The sequence below is a fragment of the Neodiprion pinetum genome, chromosome 5 (assembly GCF_021155775.2).
Source record: "Neodiprion pinetum isolate iyNeoPine1 chromosome 5, iyNeoPine1.2, whole genome shotgun sequence".
NCBI lineage: Eukaryota > Metazoa > Arthropoda > Insecta > Hymenoptera > Diprionidae > Neodiprion > Neodiprion pinetum.
In genome coordinates, this window is record NC_060236.1 from 9,402,994 (window position 1) to 9,422,622 (window position 19,629).

General features: G+C 36.8%; 1 protein-coding gene across 6 annotated transcripts in view; it reads right to left on the bottom strand.

The window, feature by feature from the left end:
* Window positions 1-19,629, bottom strand: part of Pax (Paxillin) — a 48,023-nt gene that overhangs the window by 7,354 nt on the left and 21,040 nt on the right. For 3 of the 6 annotated variants that reach the window (XM_046629078.2, XM_046629075.2, XM_046629079.1), the window contains exons 2-3: window positions 10,528-10,676; window positions 361-538 (exon numbers count right to left, since the gene is read on the bottom strand). In XM_046629078.2, coding sequence (XP_046485034.1) covers window positions 361-538; window positions 10,528-10,676 — 327 coding nt within the window. Of the gene's footprint in view, window positions 1-360; window positions 539-10,527; window positions 10,677-14,085; window positions 14,406-15,845; window positions 15,973-19,629 lie in introns of those variants that run through there. The other 3 variants (XM_046629077.2, XM_046629074.2, XM_046629080.2) reach the window with 3 other exon arrangements.

The following is a 19,629-nucleotide window of genomic DNA, read 5'->3' on the forward strand; positions in this document are numbered from 1 at the left end:
ATAAAGTTCAATTGAATTAGGTGAATTTCATTTTGAGAAATAGGATAACAACATACTCAAGTCGATATTCTTAATAATTGAAATAATTAAGAATGAAAAAACGACTTAAATTAATTTGACATTACAAGAAAGTAGAGTTTTAGAAAAATAAAATCAGTATTAATTCTAATCTCAGATTGCTTCTGAAAAGATATTGCAAAGCGATGCATAAAAACATTTCGCCAGGGCCAATTGATGGTGAAATCTGTTCCGACGTTGATATACAAGTAAATTGTTGTTGCTGGGACTTGAAAATGAGTTGGAGTTGGCAAAGCAAAGGAGAGACGGGGTGTAAACGCAAATTGAGTGTATGCATCATACCTCTTTCTTGAAGATGCGCATTATAGTGTGCATTGCTAAGATCCTGAAGCAGCGTATCCAGCTCTGAGAGATTATTGTTCAGAGATGGCATCTTTCCACCGTGTGCGGTCTGAGAATGAGGAACATTGCCAGATCTGGTTATCGATTCCTCGATCGCTTCGCGGTTCTGGTAAGTAGGCTGCAATGTAACGTGAATAAAATAATTAACAATGAATTTTAGAAAAGCTGTTATCAGTTAGGAAAGTAAGAGAGTAGAAAAGGGCAGTTAACCAACATTTTTCACAACTTCTTCCTTCTTGCCAAAGATGACATCAGAAACTAGCCAAGTAAAACGCAGGTATTGTTTCAAAGACTTGCGGAAGTTTTAAAAAGACCTTGGAATATAATTATGTAAGGACTTTGAGTGCAGGTTGCATAGATGAAGGCATAAGAATAAAGTTGAAAGATAAAATCAGGAAAATATTTGCCAATAGGGAAGTGTTTGTGCATTATAGACGAAAGAACCAACGGATGTGTTTCAATTAGATATGCCAACATAGGTACTATACCTCCATATGACGTAAATGTTTTTCATAGACTTAAAAGTGGAGCTGTGGAAGGTTTCTTTCAGCTGTGAAATAAATTCTCGTAATTTTTACCTAGCTCCAAGTTTTTAATCATATACAAAAATGACGATCAACGATATGATTTCGTTCAGGTAAAAAATTACATCAAACTTGTTGAGCAATTTTTATAACATGAGTAATAACCATTATTTTCATATACGTGACCATTAATATTTTGCTACGAATCCAGACCCTGCATCATCATCATACAGTATGAACCTTGCACCCAAGTTTCTAGTTGTAACGCCATCATGCGATAAAAGTTATGTTTTCACATGGCTTTGAAACGGTTAATGCGGCGTAGATTTATATGGTAGGTATATGATAATTTTATTTTCCGTAATAAAATGGTATAACACTACATCCGGTCGATGGAAACTGGGTTGCTGAGTTGTCAGGCCAAAAATATCCGACGCAAGCAACATGTCAGCAAACTAACCACATCGTTGAAGTATTAAGCCACGACCCGTTACGTGAGAAACGAAAAATTACGCAAAACTTGCAAAGAGAAAGAGTCGCAGTTTCTTTCACAGTTGACCAAAAAGAGTGACGACCATTTTTATTGCACATCTGTTATTTGTGCAGAATTGTACAAAGACGAGGGAACGAGACCTGAATTTATATTTTAATTGTAAATTTTACAAAAAACGATACGAAAATTGAGCAGCCGAATGCTGATCTATGCGAATCAAAATTGAATTATTTACATCACACAAATATCAGATATCGCTGGAAACATATTTTAGACGAAAATTTTTAAATAATTAATAGGAGAGAAACTGCCAACATTATAAAATTTCACAAAATGCTCTGGACCAGAACGAATGAAAACTTGAACGACTGCCAATTTATATAAATTAGGTAAATTATCAGTCACAATTACTTACGATCCATCGAATTTTAAATAGAAGTCAATAAAATTGATAAAAATTATAAACAAAATTGTTGAAAGATCGATTGTGGCTACAATTTTCGATCGAAACGATATACGTCAAATTTTTTACCGCGGTGAGCGTTCGAAAATAAATTTCAATCGCGGCGTTCTGCGAACTTGAATTTTATCGCATAATGTTGAACTTACAGGTATTGTGAAATATAGTGTATCAGATACATAATGTATGTAGATTTACAAATAAGCTTTTGATCAATTGGGACGGATAGCAAATGAAATTACTCCGTAACCTTATGTGCAAATTTTCCTATGTGCCAAGTTCACTCTGCACTACCTGGTTTTTTGAGTATTACAGTTTACATAATAGGGTATGATTTAACTTAAAACTGTGAATTCGATACAAAACATAAAATGTTGTGAAACAAATCCGACATATGCAACTATCCTTTTTTTCAAATATATCACAGAGTTATATAAGAGCTCGATAACCTGAATTACGATATTCTGATGAAATAAAATCGGGAACAGTGACGTCATTAGTTTGGTTTTTTCCACACATTTTTAGACACTTTATATTGGTTGAAACCCAAGCGTGATCGAATTATCCTATTGACCGAGGAAAAAATGATTTTAATTAACCGTAAGGAAGAAAATTCCTGGAATAGATCAGTTTCCCTAGTTTTTGTTATTGTTGTTTTATTATTTGGAAAATTATCGTTCAAACTATAATTAAGACTCAGTTTTTCCGGGCTAAGAAAGACACGCGTTGATAGCAAAAGCCGAGCAAAATATGAGACACTATACATAGGCATAGCTGTGCAGGATCGTGATGATGAACCTAAAATAACATATACTACACATTATAAAGTGTATAAATTTGCAGAAAATACGGGTGAAAAAAAAACTGATATAAATCATTACATATTTCCCTGCATCAACCGCGGATGAAAAATAGATAGACAAACAAAAAGAAATCGGTTTCGATGATGAAAAGTACAAGATCGGGTGCTGCAGTATACTTAGATGTTCGTTTTTCCAGACGTTTATTGGGTCGAGTGTGGAGCTTGTTTTCGGCCCGATACAGTGCGGCATTTATTTATAGATATAATAATAGTTAATTATATCTTGGTGCCGCGTGTCGTGGTGGTGGGTGATCCACGGCACTTCAATCCTACACATTCGCCGCTCATTCCTGTTCTCTCAAACTTTGCACACGTTCAAAACCGTCACCGGGATTCTGATATACGTATATAGATGATACGTAACGCTATGGCTATATCTCTTCGTCTCTCATAAAATTCAAAAGTTTTTCGGCGTATGTTCGCTAATAACTCCAGAACTACTGTACGGATTTTGATTCTTTTTTTTTCTATGGATAGCTACAACGTCCGGCTATATTTTAGGTTACATTACGTTACAACCAGATAAATAGTTTTCGTGATATAACGATATTTGTCAGCAAAGTCGGAAAGCGATTACACACTGATGAGAACGCTCACTAAACTCTTACACGTAGAGGTAAGTTATGTGAAAGAATTTTCAAGGTCGCGATGATTTCTACAAAAAAAAAAATCCCTAGAACATATGGCTATGTCTTATAGTTTCGGCACCAAAAACATTTGAAAACATCAACGAACGGAATCGCGACAGGCTGCGAGTGTATAATACAAATCAGTTTGAAGATTGTAATGTTATTGTAATGATACATCTTTAGAAAAAGTCGTTATTATGCAAATTCAGGATTACATGATATTTAGCAAACCGTTAAAACAGTAACAAGAAACTTAGACTTTATAGATTTAACTTCTTCAGTTATTCTAAAGGTGCCAAATAATAATTTTTTGTTTCAACCTCTCCACACGTTAACGTTACCAACTTCAGTCTATCCGGGTGAAAATTTCTACTACTACGAAATTTTAGGGAAATTCGAACATTTCGTATTATTTCCTACAAAATTGTAAATATGCATAGTTTTTCATAACGAATTGTTAATTCTCTTTAAAAATTGTATTAGCTTGTAGATTTTTTATTGTAAAAATACAAATTTTCATCAAAATCTACAAGTTTTTATGAGAAACTATGCATAATTACAATCACTTGTACGAAAATTGTACGAGGTGTCCCAATTTCCTTGAAAATTCGTAGAAAATCGTAGAAATTATTTTCACCAGGGTCGTTAATACAACACACAACGTATGTAATACTGCACGTGGAATTTTCCCGCTTTTTCAACCCCCCCCGCGCTTCGCGGGATTTATTTTTCGTAATCCTATTTTCTTAGAAATTTTAAAGTCTGCAGTCTCCAGGCCTGACGCCACGTATGAATCGCTCCGAAAAGGCGGCGGCGGCAGTGGCATCAGACGGCGAAAATACACACACCGCCAGCCAAGACCGAAAAGCCTACGATTCGTTCTCATTCCTCGTTCGCGCGTAAATTCGATTTACAATGCCGTTTTTCTTATTCTTCGGACCTTTGTAAATATACTAGAAACACCGGAGTTTTTCGATACATATGTACAGACCTGTCCTCCACAGTTCAACCTATAGTATTTTTATTGATCGCACCTTTCGTTAGAGTTCTTGCATCGAGAGAAATTTCTATAGTTGATATTACTGTAGAGTTGTTAATTATTATCGTTTTTTATCACAAACGAAAAAAATGATTCTGAATACGAAATGAAAATGAGTTTTGTGGCTATAACTAGAAAATCTAGTATACAATGTGTTACTACAATTTTTGATTATCATCACTTGTACTATATTTTACATTCTACTTATACGTTGCGATGATTTGACGTCAATGCAACAATAAATAACGGATGTTGAGGCCTCGTTTGATTGAAAAAATGTAGGAAACTAAATGAACAGATTCAATGTCGCAATAACCAGAAAACTTACACTAGATAGTTACTTGCATACCAAATTTTCTTCTTCTAATTTAAACAATATTCAAACCGTTGTTGTAGCGACACTTATTTTACTCAACTTTCCAGTAATCGTAACAAATAAAATTTTGTTCAGTATGGGTAATTTGAAATTATCAGTACCCAATGATTATTTTTGCAGTGTGTATGACGATGAAACTGTACGGAGATTTGTAGCTTCCGGCGAAAGAATTAACAGGAAAATTGATACATATGATATATATTTTATCTTAAATCGATGCCTGAAGGGAATTCTCAAATAAATAAATTATTTTCAACGCAAGGTGGTTTCATCGCAACACGAATTGGGAAAACAAACAAGTGTCAGTCAATTGATGCGAATGAGTGTCAAGGCTCTGCAGCAGCGAATACATACACGGAGCAACTGCTGCCGGGGTTCCAGTTTCAAAAATCCACACACGTATCTGCGTCTATTAATAATATCGACTTTTGGCCCCTACTCCGCGATACTCGGATATCTCACGTATATCTATGTATACTATGCCAAAGTTATAATATACGCAAAAGTTCGAATTCTAGGCTACTTTTTTGTCGCGTAACTATAATGAAGCTTTGTGCGGATTGCTGTTATTTGCATACATCGGAATGTATGTCTTGTATTACATTTCCTCGAAATCTATGTATAACACGTTCATAGTATAACGTGGCACTAATGGAGCTTTAAATTTACAGACACTTTTGAGTTTTTACAAAAATATTAAAACAGTTATTTTCGAAATAGTTATATGATTCTGCATTTTTATGATGAAGTCAAATCTACCTTTTCTTCACACTTATCTGTTCTTTAAAAAATAAAAACTGATCGTCGAATACTTCAATCTTCAGATAAATTTTTTTTTTTTCAAATATAGTAACTAATGTTACTGATACTGAAGAAAAAATTGTAGTCATGATTCATTTGAGGCAGTATATAATATATTCAACAGGGGCATCATCGATTGGAGGAAAAACACCAAGACATTTCCTTTTCTTCCCTTGACGACTAGGCGACTTATGCGTAGAACTTCAACTATTTCGTGGTTACGTAATTTTTTAGATGATAGTATCTTATCCGTAATATACGATTACTTCAAGTATGAAAATTTTTTTTAAGTATAAAAGAATTCTTATCAAAAATATTCGGATTGCAATCATAAATATAAAGATATTTCGAATAATCTTGGTCTTTTTTTAAATTAACGTTTTTGTGAACGGATGATAAAGTTGGAGCCAAAATTAAATTGAAGCTTCATTCAACATAGCTTCGAATTCGTATTATAATCGTTATTAGTTGATAATTTATAATATGCGTAATTTAGATTATATCGTTGATTACTTTCTGTATGTGCAGGTACTTTAGCAGAGTTCAGCTGTGCGAGTCTCACGTTCGTCAATGTTGTTTTAAATTTTTCACGTCACAGTACCGGTCAAAATATCAACTTACAAACATGCGCATTCTCAACTGTTTTTCGCAAAAACTTCGAAAAGATAGGAGTGTTTGAAAAGAACATGATTTTCTGGAACACAAAGGAAATTTTCATTCGAAAATTTAGCTCACGATCAGTGTTTATAACACAAGTAATCATGGGAGAAAGAACTTGCATGAGATTTTGTGCTTTCAAATTAAACTCAACATGTTACAGCCGAATCAGTAGAGATCATGCTTTTTTTTTTTTACCGCAAAGAGTAAAAATTCATTTCTTTCACCAGTGGGATTTTCGATTATTTACAGAGATTTTTACGCTTATATTCTCCAGAAATGGTACCTCAAGAACTTGACATCCAAAAATGTTTTCTTTGGATGGTTGAATTTCCGAAGCAAATACTGAAGAGGTGTTACAGATATTGTAATAGAGTTCTGGATAAAAAGAACCCTCAAACATTATATACCAGTTTCCCCCTTGAATCTATGTTAACCCGAAGAAAAAAACAATATATAATGCATACGTATACGCTAATGGTAAGAGAGAGTAAAGAGCGTAGGTGAAGAATAGACTCGCGGAGCCAATTTTAGTTCCAAGTTTTCAACCACGGACGTTTCAGTGTCTAGTTCAAGGAGAATAAACGTTTTTCCGTACGTAAGAAGTAATGATAAGAAAGAAAAAAGAAAACGACACCAATAAGCCGTGGATTCCACATTTTATAAATTTTGAAAGATTAATTTCAATTTCGTCGGCATTATTTTCCACTAAAGTTACAAATATTACGTATAAAATACACAGCGTTGAAACTAACGTTTCTCGGTTGCCTTTATACGCAATCTACAACAGAAACTCTTGATAGAATGCAGGTGGTAATTTTGCGCTTTAAATAATCAAGTGACCTGTTATTGGATATAATTATATAATTTGTCGTAAGACATGGACCGCCAAGTCGTGAGACATGGACAGGTGCATAATAAGTCGTCGCTGCAGAGGGTCAGGTTCTATTAACCTGAGGTCGCGGCTGAGGTGAAACAGTCTTTAAAAACCTCGCGCTCCGTGGGAAATTATATTTATAATCTGCAGGAGTCGTGACCGCGCCCTAAGTATCGGAAGAAAACAGATCCCGCCACCTGACGAAGGCCACGTGTACTTGAAATTTCTTTACCGACCGATCCGTCGACCGTCATTTAAAATAATTCGAAAGAGAACTTGATTGTGTTTCTGTTTTATCGGTCGTTAAAATTGATTGATCGAAGTGGGGGAGTTAAAAAATGTGTAGATTTGAGCAGATCACGAAACTTGTAAGTCGAAAGCAACACACCGTCGGTAAAGTATGGCACACGGAACATCATTACCATTTGAAATTTATATTTTGGTTAACAAAGACGTTTGCTCGTCATTCCTAAAAATGTCGGTGATTTCATCGAACCAGGTTTTCCTAAATTAGAACGTCCAACATTCGTGTATTGAATTCACGAATAAATCATATCAGCACTGCTTTGGGTGTAGTCCTTTCCGGCGGGTTTTCATCTCTGAGTAGGGGAATAAAAATTTTAAGGAGCAAATATCATTCGGATTGAAATACACTTATTCCCAATTATGCGTTGAATATACACAAACAACTAAAAAAAAATCTTGCTGTACTTAATTTAAGTAAGTTATAATTCATTTGTTTTAACAATACCGGACCGAGAGAAAAACAGTGAATTTAAGGAGGTTTATTCTCATACTTGCGTAAACCAACGTGAAAAAAAAATCATTCCTTTCGCTGTGTATGAAAATAATTTATGATGCATTAAATTCATTAAAAATTGCTGTTTTTTTCAAGCAATACATTAGAGTGTCTGTCATCCTGTTTTACCGATGTCGATAACGCGTGTTAATATCGGGCGTGACAATATCGGTGGTCCGCGAACCGGATCGTCAGACATTGCCAAAAATTAACGAATATTGGCCCTTTCCGTTCACGTCAATTTTCTGACACAACTTAACACGACTCTAAGTGATTTCATTGGCCTATTCCGTTAGATCCGAACAATGAAATCACTTGGTGTCGATTTTTGTCAGAAAATTGAGCTAAAAGGAAAGTGCCCATTGAAGCCTGCGAAGTGAGGATAACTAATAATAATTGTTATTCTGAGTAAAAATAACATCGAATAGCTGATTTTCTACTATTTGTAGAAGAAAGTTTCTTAAAATTCCTCCAGAGCTTTCAATTCGGCATGAATGATTTTAAATTGCATTTTATTAATGTGCGCTTGAGAAAGAAAGAAAAATATTCCGATACAAGCGGAGTCAAACTTCTGGTACATACATAAAGTACACCTCTGTCATATGGGTGTCATTTTCTCTCCATTTTTGGTTATACATTACACAGACCTCTTCCGATGACAAAACCTCATTTCAGTGAGCGAGAAATCAACCGAGTACATAAACCAGCTACGTTGAAGCAGAGATACGAGAGTAGGTACTTAAGTAAATGGTAAATACCCGACAGGCATAGAGAGAGAAAGAAAATTATTGAGCGATTCGAATACAAATTATAAATGAACACTGCTCGAGTTTCTCTTGCACCGATTCGATGTTAATTCATTTATTCCTGGATAAATGAAGTATTTCTTTCAATACACTATCAAATTAACAATCTATTTCGACTCAAGCTTACGAAAAAAGGCAAATTTATTTAGAAAATACTACGCAATTTGCATTAGTTTAGACAGTTTTCTTCATTATCACTTATATTCTTACTTTGCAATTTTCATATTGCGCATAATATATTTTTGTACCAAAATACTTTTAACAAAATAGGGAGAAAGTGACAACAATTACGAGCATGGCGAGTATTGAGCATGAGCAACTCAATTTCAACATAAGTAAGATCGATTCGGAATAAGTTACTTGAAAATTGTAAGGTCATATGGGAAGACTTTTCAAGCGTGATTTAACGATGAAATGTACATTGACACGTCATTCAACTCGTTGTTTGAAAAGATTGCATACTTCTAATTGAGATTACGGAATGATACTGGTGAAAAAGAGCGTGAACCTATAACTTTGGCCAAATATTTCATTGGGAATACAAATATATTTGCCTCTAAGCAGTTTTCATTTTTAGCCACAATTTTCAATTTCCCTAGATAATATTTCCAAGAATCCTTATTACTCAACCTGCAGAGTGTTCTCCGATTTAAAATATTTATATTATAGGGTAAATTAGTTATCTCTCCATCACAAAGTGGTTTTCCTTTCGTTAAAATAAAGAACTCAACCGCACCAGAGGAATGACAAATTTTGACATCACGCATTCCATTAATTAACTCATAAGTTTCCACGAATGCGATTCATTCTCTGAATCACCGGGGGGATGACAAAATACGTCGTTACCACCTCGCCGTGGATCTGAGTCTTCGACGGAGTTTATACTCGGTATAACGTTGTACCTACTTGAAGACCGCATGACACACGATATGAGAAGTTTCATTATCGTTTCCGGTGGCGTCTGGCGGGAAGACGCATAATGTATAATGTATAACGACAAGAAAAGCGCAAGCCATATGCACCCTCCTTCCGAAATCTCGAGGACGCGTATAAGACGTTCGGGGACAGATAAGGACTTGGAGTATCGAGCACGCGCCTTCGGTTCTAAAAATAAAACATCATGCAATTGCAATCCAGCGATTGAGCATGCAGACGATACGAGAAAGTCGACTCATCAACATTCTTTCAAATATTCAAAAGTCCATTATTGGGGACAGTAGTTAAGTAATAATTTGTATACTACTAGGGTATTGCCAACGACTGGAGCTTGCAACACAACCTTTGAAATTGGTTCAAATGCATGGCAGCAGTGCCGGATACGAGTGATGACTGATGGAAGACCATTAGAATGAATTTAGAATCATATCAGAAGACATGCAGTGTATATGACAAAGCATTTCGATCATACAGCTAACGACTCTTCTAACCCTTCTGTAAGAATTGAAATTATTCGAAAAGCAGTTCGAACGCGACTGATCATAGCGCGGTGTTCTACCCATACGTAGTTTGTCATAAGTATGCAGGGTAGAGGTGAGGAGAAGTATCACACACGGGTTTACAACTGTCAAAGTGTCCATCAAAAAGCGACAAATAGTGATTCAATAAGTCACCAGACTGGCGCTAATAAGCATTAAAGCTTATACAATCTGATTGGCGTTTTCTTTTAAATGTGGAACTTTAGCTGCGGTAACTCCATCTTAATTTCACTATACTTTACGGACACTTTATATACACGGAGATAGTCCTCCTTATCTCTACCCTCCACAGTCACAAGGCCAACTCACCGACTGTGGCGGCAACGGTGACGTTCGATTATCGTAACCCCTGTAATTGCCGGGATGCGATCTTGCCCCATTGAGTGATCCATAGCCAGGTGTTGTCGCGTTGTTACCATCGGGAGATACCGTGTTCTGTAGATCGGCGAGGAGGGCATCTGGAAGCAACCAAGTTAAACTTTATCTTATGCAAGCATGGTCGAAGATCCGGTTACGTATTATCGTATCGTATAATAAATATAGAGGGGATTGGATAAGGCATGGGTAGAAATCGGGTGCAAGCTTGGCTCTAAGTTCGTTGAGTAAAATAGAATATATAATATGTATATCGACATTACCATTCCTGAAATAATATAATACGGAAATGTATTACATTTTTTTTCAATATCAATAAAACACTGCACGATAAACTTTGCTGATTGCCTCTGCTGATGTTTTTACGTAAAAAGAAAGCAATTTACAAAATTTTTATCAGGTTGCATTTAAAAACTTCAACACAATTAGATACAAAGATGAAATTCACCTACTTCAAGTGTGAATGTGTGAGTAACTCGTAGAGTGGAGAAAGTAATATCTATAATACTCAAATAACAAATTTGAATGCTTAGTTTTATTTTCCATGCTGCAAATCTTCATGAATTACAGCGTCCATATTTGTTGCTGTACATTCATCTGTCCATCAACTTTATATTAAAATCAATTTCATTTCGCGTCAAGAAAAAGAAGAAAGGGATCTTAATTTTTTCAGTAGGTTATTAGTAGGTTATTTTGATTTTTTATGTTTAGATCAATCTGAAAAAATAGTTCAACATAATTGTGCTTGTTCGGCATATGTCAGCGAATAATTCCTTGTTATGCATATTCAAAGAATGTCAGCAGATTGCGTTATAGAAAGCAATGCGTCAAGCTGCAAGCCGCTTGAGAAATTGACATATTAAGGATACTTTTATTGTAAGAATATATTAATCAGCTATTGCAAGATCTTTCAAATAAAATAATATGAAAAAGTTCGCATTTTCTCATTATTTTTCGTAAAATTAAGACTAAAATCCCAGTTTGTTACAATTAGAGGTGAAAATATTTCTATCTCTAATTCAGAATCTATCTAATTGTCATTTTGTTTTCTGTGAAGTAATTATTCAAGTTTAACTTGTACCGAAACCGTCGAAAGAATTGAATGATTTTTTCATTGAGTAAATAAAATACTCAATTACTTACTGCGTAAAACGTACCTTTAACAATTACTTAGGTAATCAGAGCATTTATACTTGTATCATCATATCTGAAAATTGGTATTATTCATATATAGAATAAATTGAAGATACGCTTTTTTTAATTCTTGCAGGTTCATTTTTTTGAATCGCTACATTTGCATTGAGGTTTTATTAGCTTTCTCATAATTATCTCAAGAAAATTTGCGTGCGAGCAATGTAGTAAATAACAATTGTTACGAGGTTAAGAATATGTAAATCACAAAAATATGCAATAATACATTGAACGTCGATATAGTAAAACTTCATTTATACGTTTCTCAAGAGGTATATCATATTTTATAAAATATTAGCATGTTTGTACATGTACAAAAATATACGAAATGTACAGATACATGTACGAAATACGTATCAAATTTGTGGTATTTTGTAAAAAAAATGTTGTAATAAAGAAACAATATCATTTAAATGATTAATCAAAAACTTCATAACTCCGAAGCTAGATGTATCGGAATATTCGATTTAGTCTTGACAATTTTGTTTTACATGTATAATCTTGTGTGAAAATTTAATCAGAATTGATTACGGAACTTTTGAGAAAATGTTGATTTTCGATCTTTGGGCGGTAGACATAGAAAATATTAAAAAGCATGCCTCGAACGAAAAACTGACCTGTGATTAAGAGAAAAATGGGCTAAAGGAGTGTAGCGACAAATGTCACCGTCTAAGTGCAAACCTAACGAAGGACGTAGTACGTAATATTCATTTCTGGGTTTCCAGTGGTTGATTATTTTTTGGAATCAAAACCGGAACGAGTTTCCTTTCTAAGTAAATTTTATATGCAAATGACTAACGACGTAAGTAACAGGAAAAACAAACGATACATTGATCAATAGGCACATAAAATTTTTATAAAAAGAAACTTGTTTCGGTTTGATTACAAAAAAAGACACAGTCAACCACTTGGAAACCATTAATGAACATTACTCAAGCGAAATGCTTCTAGATAATTTGTAGGCAAAAACTGTGAAGATCAAAAACATTTGACGTTGGCATACAAGAATGAAAAACATATAAATAAAATCTTAAATCATCATACTTGAAAATGAAGTTTTGCCAGTGAATGGAGTAAATTCATTTCGAGCAACAATAACGCGTTTCAAAAATACTTCTTCCATAATCTTGCGATGTGGAACGATGCAGTCGAGATATGCACAACATTCTATTCTGTTACGCATTTTGTGGCACGCGCGTGGATCGTACATATCGTGTCCGTGGATTCATACGTATAAGTATATATTCTCTCTTGAATTCCTGACTCCTAATGCAACAAAACTACTACAGAGATCCCGTGCACTGCAATCCGTTATACTCGCGAAGAACATCCTGCCTATAAGTCTATGATTTATACTCATCCTCTGCACCGCGGTATAATGTAAATGCGCTGCAAATGATGATATACTCTGCAGGTACCAACGCTTAAGAGATTTAATTTATTTCGTGGATTAAGAAATAGTATTTATCGCAGATTAAACACGCGTGCAGTTTCCATCCTTGGTAAAGTTTGTCTATTCGGTTTATTCGCACTCTAAGTCGGAAAAAGTGACGTCGCATCACGGACTAATCAACATTCAAGAACCTTGAATTTGCTACTTATTCGAGCATGTATCGATGGTTCAAGTTACCCAATAACCCTTGCGACAAACTGTACCTTTAACCTCAACACCAGAGCGTCGATGACGTCAGCCGCAGCGTCAACCGAGTCGCGACTGCCGTGATTTCTGATCGAAACGTAAGGAATCTGATATAATATTGAAGTTAGTCACGTTGTTGTAACGATTGCATGCGATAAGCAAGTCGTTATTTCGAAATTTCGAATTCCGCTTTCCCTCTGAAATTCAAAAAACCGTACTAGCATATGAAAAGATACTAATCTACTTATTTTGAAAACTTGCCTCCTTTCAAATCATTCCAATAGAGTTTTCAATTGACTGCACTGAATGCATCGAGTGTGAATTTCCCCGGATTTCACTTTTACTATTTGTTGAAAACTGAAGAACTGACATGTAGTACACACTGATTGTGAGTGCAGCCCGTAAAAAACCCTATAAGATCGTAAACTAGTGAATTTTTTGTCAAACCAACGTTACCAAATAGCGTTTTTCACTAGCTGTATTCGGTGTGCATTGAGTGCAATATTCCCAGCTTCGAACGAAAAACAGAAGCGAAATCCTAGGAAAATCGCACTCAGTGGGCACTGCATTTAGCTAGTAAAAAACTCTACTACTTCAACCTTGAAAATCACAAATACGAGAGACGAATGGTCGGGGGATCTTGAGACGAATTGGATTCTCACCGAGGCTTACGAGGTTGCTCGAGGCCCCGTTGCGGGCCCTCTGAGGATCGTAGACCTCGTAAAGGTCGTTACTGTCGGTCGACCTCCTGGCGTAGGCGCACTGACTGTCCATTTTTACGAGGTGAAGAAAACGGTACGCACCAACTTATTTCGCGAGTAAATATCACCGGCAAACCACCTTTGCGTTCGAATGGAGAAAAGGGGGGAGGCTGGATTAGGGTCTAGTAACTGGGTCTTTTCGACTGTGCAATTTATATACTCCAAACGTGCGCGGTAATATATTTGTACAATATTCTGCGCCGTTCGTAGACAGCGGAGTTGAGTGGGACCGACCGACCAACTGACTGACTGACTGTGAATTGCTTGCTCTGACGAGAAGGTCGCCGGTCGGCCGTTCGCCGATTGCGTTGGGACTCTATGGGCTTCCGCGAAGCGTTCCCTCGAGGAGGTGGAGGAAAGGCTGTCGCCTTCTCCGTCGCCCGACGCGGTTCACGGGGGGAGGGGGGTGAGCAGAGGGGGGGGGGGGGGGAAGAGGTGGAAACGTGTAAGCGGCGGAGGACTCGTCGCGACATCGCATCGTCTGGAAAAATGAAGGGGGGGGGGGGACTCCAGCGTGACGAAATTTTTCTGTAATCTCCGGTGCACGACGAACGCGCGCCTCCAGAGCTTCGTTATCTCGGGTCTTTCGCCCCACTTCACGCCGGAATCGCGTTGTCAGTTCCAAAAACTGTTTTATACCTAGTATATTGTACGTATGTATGGGGTAGAGTTGGAACGAAGAAAGGCGGGGATTCATGTTTTGTTGAGGATATTGTGAAGATCGAGGAGACGCTTTTGAAATTCAGGATCAGAATTACCCTGTCGGTCAGTTATTTTTATAAACGATTGATGAAAAATGGAGGTCTTGGTAATAAAAGATATAAAAGAACTAAGGTGATGAAAATTTCAGAATTCTCTTAAGTGAGAGTAAACAAAATGGCGGGGGTGAATGCTATCTACATTTTTTTCATACTTTTTCACGGTTTTGATTCTCAGTTTTAATCAATTCCGACGCCCAGATAGATGGAATAACTATAAAATAAACTTGTAAAATGCGAAAAATATCGAAGTCGCATTTTCAAAATTTATTGCTCTCATCGATTATGTCGCTCTGGTTCTCTCTCTTATTTGAACGGAAATTCATGAACTACCAAGTCTGTAAATTTTATTACTGATAATGCACGTGAAAAATAATATACCTAATAATTTTATTTCATCCGCAAGTATCCGCGATTCATCATTGTATAAGACTTCAGTGTGACTATTTTCTGTACATTTGATACGTTCTGCAGAAAAGATTGATGCGTAGCTGTCAAGAGTACGACGTTCCAACGTAGCTTATTGCATACTTTCGGAACGTGAATGAGCTTTAAGCTTTGGCTAAAAGCCCAGAGGTTAATTTTGTTTAATTTTTTTTGTAACGTTTAGTTTGGTTTTTGCGCGCGTTCAAATCTATTTTATGACTCGTGAATCATTGCGTGAATGGTTTCTAAACCAACGCAGCAGCAATATTGATTACATAGATTGATAAACCGAACGAGATAATAAATTTTCGACCTCTCTGCATACAAATATAATGCATTATATAATATTACATGTCACTTTAAATAGAGTTCACGTACATCTCAGATTTCCTACCAATTAACCAATTGTCACTTGACGACGTGAAATCCCATAACGTATAATCAACGTATAACGTTAATTGTGCTATTTTTACTTACTAATATAACGCTCCCAGCGTTTATGCCGCTCCAGAGTGGCCGAACGGGCAGGCGTAATTGGGGACATCGGTCTCACAGAGGTACTCGTCATTTTCACAATCAGTCAATTTATTACAAAAAAATACACTTCACCGTATACCACTTACAGCTCTGTGTCTATAAAAAAGAGATTTCCGGACGTTGAAAAATCTAATCCAGTGATTCCTATAAGGTAATTATTACCCAAAGTTATTCAGTCCATTTATCCAAGCCCGGTGCTTGATGGCGACTCAATAACAATTTCGACCACATAAGATTTACTGATAACTGAACTATGTAACAAGATTTAATTTCGATTCCAGAATGGAGGCACAATTCAAGCCTGAATGGAAAATCAAAATAAAAAAAATGAATGTTCTAATCACTTAAGAGAATTGTGGCTACCATCATTTCGAGAGTCAACGACTATCCAAGATGTATATTTTTTGAACCCTTAAAATCCCTAATTGAGAAACTTGTAAGACCTCTGTTGTCTGTTGTCCGCAAAATCGATACTGTATATGTCGCGTGATAATCAGAATATCAGATCTAAGCGTGACGTTTCAAAAACTTTTTATTTTCATACACTCCTGCGAACTTAGGCGTGGGCTCAAATCGATCAACTCAAAGGTGACAAATTGGTCACTCGAGTTGCGAGATAAATTCCACGCAGGGTCAAAGATAACCAAGTAAATTTCTTCATTCTCTAAAACGTGTTGAAAATACACTTTCAGAACGATTTTTATTTAGTATTTACGCACATTGAATGTTTCGTTTTTTAATGTATCGTTAAAAACAATTTTATACAGCGTTGAAAAAACTGATTTTTGTAAACAACAAAGCTGTTTTAAATGGATACGCAGCCCTAGTTTCACATATTGGAATCCAAATCCAAAATCGACCCTTGTTAGTGGATTCAAAACACCAAAGAAACGACACTGTAGTGATATCTTTATCAGCATTGATGTTACAGGGGTGAAAAACTACAAAATGCGCGTGTCACGATCACAAGCCAACTCGGCCTGACCCACTGCACGAATCTTTGAAGTAAAATGCCGATAATTGAAGGTGTGCCAGAGATAGATGAAACAAGATAACAGGTCCGATCGATTTACGTAACGGAACACTGGGTCAGGAGAAGGCCGACAAGCAGATCCTACTCAAACCTGACGGACGATGAGGTCAGGTACAGTTAAACACGCAAAAAAGTTACCGCTGAAATTCACATTGCTCGAATATTCCATAGTGGTCCGCCTCGTTTGGTGTTGAAACGCAACATGGTTCGGTGATAAGCGATGTAGAATGGCACTATGGAAGGTGTTAATCCACCTTTAACTGCCTCAGATTAGCAGCTACGAAAATCTCATTCTCTGTCGAGTGACATCAAACAGAGTTAAATTGATCACTAAACAGTGTGAATCACTTCAGAATTCGAGCAATGTGGGATTGGTACCGAGATTTTCTTTAAACGGATCACCTAAACGGATATTGAATGTAAAATCCGAGCAAATGATAGCAAGAAGACGAAGAAGAATAGGAAGAAGCAGCGGAAGCACGGAAATGTTGTCTCGTGTTGGCAAAGCAAACCGACAACTGGGCTACGGGTTGGCCCTGCATCTATGAACTATAAGGCTACTACTACGTATATGCGTGTATTTGGAACGACTACCACACTTTCGTCTACAGCCTAGGGTTTTCACCTAGTTACGTCGTCGTAGCTAATCTGCCAAAAATAAACGCGACCACCGCACTCGGCCCACCCGCTCGACCCTACAGCTTTCTCAGTATTGTGAGCTTTATGTAAGAAAACACCTGAGCTCTGCCTCCGATTGGTTTACACCCATCGTCAGGTATACACGCGCACGTGCGATTCCTTTTTATCAAGAGTTCGGCGATCAGCGGATCCTTTCTTGCTATTTACAAATGTGGAAAACGCAGATTCAAGTATTGTTACGAAGTGTCCGAACACGATGATCGCAAAGACCAGAGATTTTTCAGGATCGATGAAAATTATTTCACTTACTAGCCGATCATCTCCAATTAAGGAATGCCATGCGGAAACGAACAATCACCATAGCCGTAAGATTTAGATTTGAAAAGTTAGTCTGACTTCAGTTGTGAGGGTGTCTAGCTATTCAAAAAAGTAGCCTCTATTGTACGATAGGAGCGCAAATTTCAACGACACAATTTGTCCATCACAGATAGAATTATCTCTTAAATTTGTGGCCTCTTTACATTCCAATATATGCAAATCACTTTGCCATTAAAGAAATACTTACAAAAACAAAAAAATGATCACAGAAAATGTGGCGAATAAGATATGCAAGCACACACTGGAAAACAACCTGAAAGTGATTTGGTAATCGGCATGCTGACTCTACTAACCGCGGGAAGAAGAGATGTACTACCTACACAAATTGGCGCGCTCTCCTAGGTCTATACAGAGTGTCCATGTTTATTTACACTCACGTGCCTAATGGCGGATAGTGACCCATATAATACGAATCTATAAAGGCGTGGCTTTAACATGATCCATGCCTGCAGCCTGTGGTTAATGAACCACTTCAGCAGTTTAGTAATACACGATTTGGCAGTTAAAGGCAATGTCGCGACATAACAACCCTCCTTCGAGTTTTATTCGTAATATATGTATCATGACTTTTATTACAACGTTTCAATGACCGTTCATTTGGAACTAAGTTAAGTCAATCTTACGGTGTTTGGTTTACCGTGGTTAAAACCCATGTTATTTTTCCAGAACAACATTTCAACGTATCCGAAAACATCATTCAAGAGTGATAACCTATAACCCTGATTGAACTGATATAATGTCTCGACTTGTCAAATTATATCTTTTCGTGGACAGTATTGGTTACGTAGTGCCTTATAACCACAATGAGTAAATAAAATATTGAAGAAAAATGACAACTCGAATTTAACAAGTAAACTTTCTAGCAATGCACTTGGGTAACATTCATTGACTGGTCCCGTGAAGTCCAGTTTTGTAAAGGTCAGGGTTTCTAAAACGTCTGTCCTCACAACTCGTTTATGTACGGTTAAAAGTAGAAGAGTAGCTCTGTCCATCCTGCTCTGGGATCAGATCAGTTATCGAAATTTGATGTCTTTCATCCTCCACAATTGTTATAGAATTACCAAACGTTTCTTCTTACTTTTACCACTTTCGAAGTGAAAATTCCTCTACTCCACCTTGCCGTACTAAATAATATGAGCGACGTGTTATACCAACATGAAGTATAAAATGCAAGCAATGCCATGATAAAAAAAAACCTTCCAAGCTCTCTTTTGCCTCTCTCTCACTCTCCTTAAGTTTATTTCTCTTGATAGAGAGGGGCTTCGAGTACTAGGAGAGTGAAAAAAATCAAGCAAGTAATAGTGTATCGCGTAGTGTGATGCGTATACGCGTAGAAGGAGGTTCACAGTAACAGTATACATGCCTTTGGCGTAGGCAGTGGTTCTAGCCATGAAGCGAACTAGGCATATATGGGCTGCGGCCTCGCGAGTTCGAGCCTCGATCACGGAACACGCGACGAGGCAAGGTATATGTGTTGGTATCATCACAAGTAAATCTACTCCACCACCTACTGTATCATCCGCGTTCTAGGCTTACGTTTGTGTACTATTACACGTATAGTGGATGTGGAAAGAGACCGCCGCCTAGGCTATTTATTTCCGACTTGCCCTCCAAGCGAAGAAGAACCATCAGCCGCCTGACGTCACCAGAAATTAACAATACGTTACAGTGACG